Here is a 9,977-nt window from a genome sequence, read left to right on the forward strand (position 1 = left end):
CTTTTTAAAGGTCCCATAAAGTATAAATTCAGATTTCTATTTCTTTTTTTTATTATGAAGTATGAGTCTACTTGCTATATAAACACTCTGACTGTCAAAAAGCTCAGCCCACAGGGAAATGCACACAGCCCGTGATCAGCAACTGTGACGTTTGGATCTACATACGTTTGTGATGTCACAAACTCATGTGGATGTCTGCCCTCAGCGCTGCCCACTGTTCAACCTTTTATGCAGAGAAAACACTGGCGTCATTCTTTTACAAAGCCAGCAAGCAACCAGACCAAAAAAACGACCTGTGGTTTGAGTGTGCATGCGTCACACAAAAAAGGGGTCAGCCAATCAGAGTAGAGGGTCACTGATATCCAGATGCCTTAAATACACAAACATAAAACAGCCTGTTAGTGGTAGAGTTCCAGAGAGAAGCTTAAGAGGGGTGATGTAAGACAAGATGGTTTTTGGTCCTTGAAACCACAAAAATATCCTCCTATAACAACACTGCAAATGAAATACCAGAAAAGTGTGAAATATGGGACCTTTAATGTAACTTCCAGGTGATACTTAAGCAGCACCGATGTTTCCAGTTACGGATTTTCACAGCTGTCTGGGACAATATACCTGGTATCCTACTTTATTCTTTACCTAAACAAAGATCCAATACAGACCATAGAAACATGGAGATGGTTCAATTGTTATGACACGTTACTAACGTCTATCTAACGTTACTGTATCATATTTCCTGAAGTATGCATAAGGAATGGAAACAAATTTGAGACATGGGAACAATCTTGTAACATGAAAATAGGAGTGAAGAAGGACACATTTCTGTGACGGCTCAACATTAATCATCTCTGATCAGGTAGTGAAGCAAACAGAGCGGTTTCAGTGAATGGAAGAGTACTTTAACAAAGATAAGCATCTCTTTTCTCCCATAATCTCTGTTGCCGAAGTGCACATGCAGCAGACATGCAGTAGAAAAACACATAGTCGACCTAAAAGGAGCTCTTAAGGCTCCTCTGAGATGTTAATCTATCAACAGAGAAACACATCTGGTCCTGACTGCCTTCTGGCCTGAGAGTAAAATCCTTCTCAGAAAATGTGAGCCTCACAGGGAGGATCAACACCAGGCCAAATCAGGTGTGGTCTAGACAGTAGAGAAGAGGAGCACCTCAGCAACGTAACGATATTAGAAGACTGACAACAGTCTGAACATCATAAAGCAAACAATAGACACCACAAGACTCTCAGTGCTTACTGTCATGTACATTTGACACAGTACATCATCATATCTGGACAATAACTAACTGGAACATTTGTTTTTACAGTGCAGAGAGCAAGACAAGAGAAAGGGTGAAAGAAAAGTCACTTCTGACATGTTAATCTCTGTCAGTGAGGTCAAAGGGGGGGAAAAAAAAAATCGCAAGTGGGTTGACAACAGGGTGAAGGAAAAGCCTTCAATTATTAGTTTTGTTTTCTAAACTGAATTTAAAATACTTTCCTTTGATTGCTTGTTGAACTACGTTAAACAAATAATGGCAGGGACTAATATCTCCTGCACATTTCAAGATGTGGTTTTTAATTACAGTCAGTAACAGCTTGTGAAATACGGTGCTGTAATCTGCAGAGTGACCGCACACTTATAACATCCCAGTTGTACGATTGTTGTGGATGTAAATGAAAGGAAATGACTCAATATCAAACACTGATAAATGAGTTTTGTTTGGCTGTTTACTGAAACATTTAAACAGCTATAATCAAAACTTGTAGGAACAGTAATGATGATGGATAGACTAAAAAAAAATTATAAAAGAAGGAGCTATAAATTCACCACTAAAACCAAAATAAAGACACTTTATGTTTAATCTTAAAGCGTTTCCTCCATTAAAAGGAGAAAACCGTGATGAGCATAGTGTAAAACTTATGAACATCCCACCTCCCTTCCTCCACCTCCCTCCACCTCCTCCTCTGCATAAAAAGAGGAGGGGTTGGAGGGCAGGGATCAACTCTGCAGACTCTTGAGACTGTGTTCACTGAGACTGAGCAGTCAGTACTGGAGAGGACTGAACTCACCAGAGCAACTGGATCACAAGTCTGGAGCTTCTTCTTTTTGTGTGTTTTTTTGGGGGGACTTTGGCACCAGTGACAGAGAGAACTGCTGTTGCTGGAGATGACGGGACTGTCACTGCTGGAACAACATCCCTCTGCTTTGGGAATCTTTCACTGTCCTGAGATCCTGAGAGTTACTGGAAACTTTAAGAGGAACAAATAGTTGAACATTTCTACCTCAAGGTAAGTAACAACTAAAGCAGCAATATTTTATTTAGGGGCCGTGGTAAAATTACTGTGTTTCAATCTGAAAAAAAAACAACCCAAAAAACAGACCCCACCCAGGTTTATTAATGTTTTTTTGAACCCTCCTCTTTCTGTGAATCCTCCTATTGAAAACTGTAACACCTTCCCCACAACAAGTACACATTTTGTAGTATAAATTAGAACAGCTTGTTTGCTCATGTACTCCAATTAAAATCATAAAGATCCCCTCTGGACATGTTCAAAATAAATACTCTGCAGTGAATACTAATGGAAATAATTTTTCTTTGATCATGTATCTGGTTAAACATTCTTAATGTGTCAACACCTCATCCCTCATTGAAAAACCCAGAGACTATGAATATGCAGTTGTATTTGGATTAGCATCTACATTAGGTGCGATGTCTCAAATCACACCTTAAATCCTAATTACAGGTGAGCTCAGAGAAACTTTCCTATTTTAAAATAAAATTGTGAAAGCTCTCCTCTGCTTGGGAACTCCGAACAAATACCATTCTCATAGTGAGGCTAAAACATTTGACAAAAACTCACTTTGACTTTAATATCTTCTAATTTGAGTCACAAAGAATGTCTGAAATACTGCCAAAAAATTAAATGACTATCCTACTTTAGGCCAAAATAAAAGTTACAAACTCCACCTCCTTCCCTAATAATATTTATATAGTCCCTAAAGTGAGTGAAAAAGTACTGTAAGGCTGCAGTAGGGTGGGTCTGTGGTCTTAATTGATTTATTAAAGATGCCTGACAGCTGGATCAGTATAAATTCTGGAGCCTAATATGCCCCCAAGGACCTGTGGTGTGCAGCCTTGTAGGCCTATTTCATATGGTAACCATATTCCTGTAGTCAGACAATAGGCCAGCTCAAAGTACTCACTTGAGTTTTTGTGTTCCAGGCACATTAAAGAGGATCAGTTGCAGCACTGTTTGTTGGATAAAAGCCACATTCAAAATCTAACTCCGGGATGAAGTCTCGTCTCCTCTTCTTGGAGTTCATCCTCTTGGCGGCTCACATACTTGTGGCCAGTGGCCAGCTGGAGCCAAAGAAGCAGCTGCCCCAGGAGCCTCTCAGCGTGACCCAGAGGATCGGGCTCGTCGAGAGAGATGTGCAGGGTCCGGTTAGGCCCAACATCACCATGCCCCGACGCCGCCTGCCTCCAATGTGCACCGGCCCAACGGAGATCCGAGACACATTCAAGTACATCAACACGGTGGTGTCCTGCCTGGTGTTTGTCGTCGGCATTATCGGCAATTCCACTCTCCTGAGGATCATCTACAAGAATAAGTGCATGCGTAACGGACCCAACATACTGATCGGCAGCCTGGCACTTGGAGACCTGCTGCATATCATCATTGGCATCCCCATTAATGTTTACAAGGTAATGCAAGGTGCAGCATATAGCCGAATAAAAAGTCTATACCACAGAGGGCTGGTAACACGTTTATGATAATGATCCTCTGCTTTGCAGTATTTTTTTTTACCTGCAGTCAATTCAAAACTCCTTTAACATTTCAATTCAGTTTCGTTGAATTCTTTTTCTATATAATATCTCTGTAATGTTTATCACAATAACTTTTTACGGTCATATGCAAATATTTTGCTGCATATTAGACTGTAAACCCTTCACACACACACACACACACACACACACACACACACACACACACACACACACACACACACACACACACACACACACACACACACACACACATTCATGACATGCACACATAATCAAGCACATACGTACACACACAAGTAGGGTTTAACATGTTATTAATTTAAAGCATTCTGAGCCCTTCTACTATCCCCTATGTCTCTGGTATGTTATTATCTGTTGGGCTCATTTTGTGTGTGTGTGTGTGTGTGTGTGTGTGTGTGTGTGTGTGTGTGTGTGTGTGTGTGTGTGTGTGTGTGTGTGTGTGTGTGTGTGTGTGTGTGTGTGTGTGTGTGTGTGTGTGTGTGTGTGTGAGAGAGAGAGAGAGAGAAAGAGAGAGGACCACAGTATCTGTATATTTGGGTAAGGGGGCAGGCTTGTTAAAACAACTGGTCAGAGTTGCATACCAGAGCAGAGACAGGACAGACAGGGTGGTATGGAGACATACAGGGCCACATATGATTTCAATAGATATCCACTCACATTCCAGTCGCTGTTTCAAAAGGGCATAAAAAGTCTCATATTGTGCAGGTTTAGTAAAGTTTTGTTGTTCTCCAGGAGCTACTGTAAGCTTTACCTCAAGGGGTTACACTGTCTGGAGGTCAAGGAGAGGCCTCACTGTTTTTAAAAGAAAGGCTGGAAAGAAAAAAAACATCTCTGGATCTCTGGATCTCTGGATGGTCACGGAAACTGATAAATTCAGGGTCATGCATATCTGGCTTGCTCTGGACAGCTAAGGCTGATAAAAAAAACTTTGTGGAGCCAGATGATTTGCTTCAGTCTCTACATGGTTTAACTCAGTCATCGACTCTCTCTCCAGCTCCTGGCTGAGGATTGGCCGTTCGGGGTGACTCTATGCAAGCTGGTGCCGTTCGTGCAGAAATCCTCGGTGGGGATTACAGTGCTGAGTCTGTGCGCTCTGAGTATCGACAGGTAAACAGCCCACCAACAACGTGCTCCCACTTTTTCATTCCTCTGACAGTAGTTAACTGGGATTAGAGAAACATTGTCAGAAGAGTGACTTTTGACCTGACCTTTGACCTCACTGCAACTGCCTGCTTTTGACTCTAACGATCTATAAATTGACACTTGAGTTTCAAAATCAAAACTGCCATTAGTTGCTTTTTACCTGCATACCTACAAGCTTATCTGCTCTTTTGCTGACAGGAAGATTGATGTCATTCTCATGGCAGCATTGTTAGCTTAGCACCAGACTGGAAGCAGGGCAATCTTCGGTCTGTCCAAAGATTAAAAACAACTCTAAAGCTTATTTATTCTTACATTATATATTGTTTGTTTAATCAGTACAAAACCTAGAGAGTAAAAACAGCTCTTGGTTTAGAAGTGCTGGTAGCTGCTTGCTCTAGCGATATATTCACCATACAGATATGCTAATGAAATGTAAAGCACTCTTTGAAAGAGAGCAACGTTTTCCCGACATGTCAAACTGTTCCTCGCATTAATTTTCCGTACTGATTGCACACTAAATGGATCTTCCAGGTATCGCGCTGTGGCCTCGTGGAGTCGTATCAAAGGGATTGGAGTTCCAAAATGGATGGCTATTGAGATCACCGTCATCTGGATAATATCCATCATCCTGGCGGTGCCAGAGGCAATAGCCTTCGACATGATCACCATGGACTACAAAGGAGAACACTTGAGGATCTGTTTGCTGCATCCCATGCAGAAAACAGACTTCATGAGGGTGAGTTTTGACACCTCGACCTTCAGAGAAATGATGTGTACATGCTACAAACATGCACATATAATATACAGTGACAAGCACAGACATACTGAGGTGCAGATGTGTACGCTGTGTGTGAATATATACGCGTGCTGAACTTAAAAACATTCACTCACAGTCGTGCTGTGATAATGACAGACTACATCAGGGTTAGAAAGAGTTTAGAGAAAATGAAAAATGTCAGATGTAAATCAGGAGTTTAGGTTACAGAAGATAAATAGCATAAATAAATAGTTTTATTTCCACTGAAGTCTTTAGATAAATTGACATTCAAAAGCATGCCAACAGCAATTTGAAACACACCCTTGAGTCCCCTGCTGCATTGCAGGTCAAGCTGCGGATACACTCCATTAAATCTGCTTCGCTTTTTAACTCAAGCTCTCCAGATGTTTGTGCATAACACAAAGCTTTTCTCCGATTTTATCTGTGCAGTTTTATAAATCAGCAAAGGACTGGTGGCTGTTCAGCGCATATTTCTGCCTGCCGCTGGCCTGCACTGCGATTTTCTACACGCTGATGACCTGTGAGATGCTGAGGAAGAAGAACGGAGTGCAGATTGCTCTTAGTGATCATCTCAAACAGGTCAGTTAAGACCAGTCACAGTAATAAGCTTATTTGTTATTAATTGCTGACTACCCAACGAGAAATGATGCAGTGTTCAACGAATGTTTGAAGTCTTTTACTTTGTTTCCAGAATGTTTTTGTAAAGGTGGGATAACGTTCTCTACAAATATCATAAAACGCTCTAGAAATATGTTACCACAAAACATGTGTAATGTTTTTAAAACACTTTTTATTTTTTAAACTTGCCGCTAAAAACATTTTAGGAATGAAGCATAATGTTCTGACAGTGTTATGATAAACATTTTAAGAATGTTAATAAAATATTCCTAGACTGGTTTTTGGGAACATTATCGTACTTTTAAGAAGAGCACTCTGGGAACAAAAAGAAATACTTTAAAACCTGAATACCTGGAAACATCCCAATAACATTGTATAATATTCTGAGAACTTTTAATTTAATTTTGTTTTTTGTTTTTTTGTTTTTTTGTTATATAAGGTTCATATTATTAATTATTAAATCCAATTGTAGCTACAAAAATTGTTAGGCCTTTTAGCACCAATTTAGGCTTAAAGGAGACTTAAACTCAATTGTATGTGATTTATAATAACAAATATTTTAGATTTTAGAAAAGAAAATGTGTCTCCAGTAATATAAAACTCAAATTTCACCTCAGGTATTTCACTTCCAGCTTGTGATTTATGTGTGTTTGTGTGTCTCTCAGCGGAGGGAGGTGGCTAAGACGGTGTTTTGTCTGGTTCTGGTCTTCGCTCTCTGCTGGCTGCCGCTGCACCTCAGCCGTATCCTGAAGCTCACCATCTATGATGAAAAAGATCCAAACCGCTGCGAACTGCTCAGGTATGGAAGGAAATATAAATCCTACTGTTTACGAGGGGGAAAAAAGGAAACACTTGACAAGATAATTTCGCAGAAAAATGAATCGCCCCTGCAGGAAGTGAGAGGAGGAACATTAATGTGTCTCTGTAACCCTTTTAGTTTCTTTTTGGTGTTGGACTACATCGGCATCAACATGGCGTCTGTCAACTCTTGCATTAACCCAATCGCCCTCTACATGGTCAGCAAGCGCTTCAAGAACTGCTTCCGGGTAAGATCCAACTCACTTCAGGAAATAGCTAAACATTTTGGTAAATGTGTTCCTGCACTTTACGATTGATATCCAGATATCCAGATATTTCCTGCATCCATTTGCATAAAGAGTGACAACAGTGGCAGCGGCAAGCTACCAGCACCCATAAACTATATATAAAAATGGACATAGTCTCAGGTTCTGAAAAGTAAAGCCAATGTGGAAATGCTTTAAAGTGTAATACCTCTGAGGGCCACCAGGGGTGGGCGCCCAAAAACCTCTGGGTCCAATAGATTCCCATTGAACAAGTGTCAACTTCTCATTAATTAGTAAGTCAACTATTTTTCCACAAGTCATTATGGTATCATGAGCTAAATTTGCTCCTTCTGATTAGATCCACGGTGGTCCTTCTGAAAATAATTCCATAATTAGTTAGATATTAGGCCTCAAAGAGAGTTATGTTTGGAGCATGTCTGGGGTTAAGTTAGGTTGCCAGTATAGGTGGGTGGGCACGGTCTCCCCTACTCCTCCTCGTACAAATTTGATGTTTTATGGCGCTAAAAAACCAAGGTAGGGAAACTGCATGGTTCAAAATAGTTCACAAACCAATAAGAGATGTCATGGTGGGCTCCCACTTGCCAGCACCTCATAAGATCACATTAATGTGTTTAATTTATATAAAAAAGAACACAATTACATCTTAACCAGACTTAATCTCCTGGGCTAAACGAACCAGCTGCCGGCTTCAGCTCCACAGTAATGTGCATGGAATTCATATCGATCCAACTCCCAGCAAGAAGGTGTATTTCCCACAATGTTTCAATATTTCTTCTTTTTTTAAACTGTTAATAGTATTTGCAGTCTGGGCCTCACACTTTCCCTCATCACTTTTCTCTCCTATCTAGTCCTGTCTGTGCTGCTGGTGCCTGCCGGCCGAGATGTTAATGGGCGAAAAGCAGTCGTGCATGAAGCTAAAAGTCACCGACCGAGCCTCCGACCAGAGCAACTCCCGCATGACCAACAAGTCCACTACCACAGCCTGAGGAGAGGCCTCGAAGTGACAAAACAAGCGATGTAAGGACAAAAAAAAAAAAGGACATGAATTATTGAAGTATCATTAAGTGAATGAGGATAAGGTCCCACTTCTGCCTCATCTACGACATCAGCCACAGATGTGCCTTTGAAAATCATTCCAACCTAAAACTCTAAACTGTGATTACGGAGGGCTGCACACTCTTTCTGTCCAAGAAGAAACAAACATCGGTACACTTCAAAAGCTGTATTCTCGGAAAACAAAGAGTGTGAAAAAGGCAAACTGGTGTAAATACCATAAAAAAAAAAACATGGAGAACTGAGCGGGGCAAAAGTTCAGCAGTGTTGTGTAAAATTGGGGTTCAGGGGTCGATTAGCAAAGACAGCTCATCAGGCTCATAGCCTGGATAGTGAATGTTACTTTGACGCTATTAATCCTGCGTTAAGTTCTGGACAGTATTCAACTGTGACGCCGTGTTACATGTCGCTAACGTATACTGCAGCAGCTTGGAAAAGGTTCAACAGCGACTTTAATGCTCTTGTATTTTGTATGTATTTCCTGTAAAATGTGTGTATGTGTTCAGCATCTTGCATGCTTTTGCACACGTTACCACTTGTCAGCGTAGTGACTTTTAAATGTATTGTTTCTATGTATTTTCCCACTAGTTACTGAACTACTGATGTTGTGTGATTTCAGCTGTGTGACCATCAGCTATTGTATAATACTGTTCATTATTGAGCCTTTAATGACTGTATTTGCGCTTCATTATCTTAATCTCACTCCTCACCTCAGCTGGTACGACAGGAGGTAGGTTTTTATTTTTTTCAATGAATGAAAAAATAAAATGATAAATATAATAAATTAAAAACTAGTCAGTTGTGAAAAGATTTTTTTTCCAAGAAAAGTAGCAATTTTCCAGGAATTAAGTAATCAGACACACACGCTCATAATCATTTATGAGCGTGAATCCTTTAGCCTGTTATCGGCCTGACTGTGTCCCGCATTTGTGTGTGTTTGTGTGTGTGAGAGTTTGTGCATGTGGGCTTGATTTGAATGTGACAGCAGGCAGCATCATGTGATGGTGAAGACTAACAGAACATTACTGTGAAGTCTCTATTTTTCTCACTACTTCTTCACTCCAAACACACACACACACGCACACGCACGCACACGCACACGCACACACACACACATACACACACACACACGTCTGACCTGGGAACGTTGCTTTAGGCTAACCCAGTGTCACGCATGTCACATTAGCTGTCAAAGAACCTCTCTGTCCTGTGATCTCTCACCACCACCCCTCCTCGTCTCATCTCTTCATCCGCTCTCCTGGCCTTCACTCTCTCTCCTTTTTCTGTCTGTTTTTACTTGTTTTCTTTCTATTTTTTTTTTTTTACCTCTTCCTTGCCCTCTTCCCTTCCCTTTCTCCCTGCATTCCTGTCTCAGCGTCTCCTCATAACCTCTCTGCCTCTGTTCCTCCAACATGTCTTCAAACAATCCAGTGAGGTTTGACAGATTTAATCAAGCCCACCGGTGCTGCAAGCAGGCTTAATTGAGAGAAA

The 9,977-nt window shown here is 40.9% G+C and overlaps 1 protein-coding gene across 1 annotated transcript; it reads left to right on the top strand.

The window, feature by feature from the left end:
* Positions 1-2,062: 2,062 nt before the first annotated feature.
* Positions 2,063-9,270, top strand: ednrba (endothelin receptor Ba). The gene is made up of 8 exons (XM_069725423.1): positions 2,063-2,286; positions 3,222-3,704; positions 4,804-4,916; positions 5,484-5,688; positions 6,160-6,309; positions 7,014-7,147; positions 7,286-7,394; positions 8,282-9,270. The coding sequence occupies exons 2-8, from the start codon at positions 3,291-3,293 to the stop codon at positions 8,417-8,419; spliced, it is 1,263 nt and encodes a 420-aa protein (XP_069581524.1). The 5' UTR covers positions 2,063-2,286; positions 3,222-3,290; the 3' UTR covers positions 8,420-9,270.
* Positions 9,271-9,977: the final 707 nt, after the last annotated feature.

The sequence above is a fragment of the Brachyistius frenatus genome, unplaced genomic scaffold (genome assembly GCF_029030835.1).
Source record: "Brachyistius frenatus isolate BFR_SWC_R1_liver_20210118 unplaced genomic scaffold, ASM2903083v1 Contig_422, whole genome shotgun sequence".
In the NCBI taxonomy this organism is placed as follows: domain Eukaryota; kingdom Metazoa; phylum Chordata; class Actinopteri; family Embiotocidae; genus Brachyistius; species Brachyistius frenatus.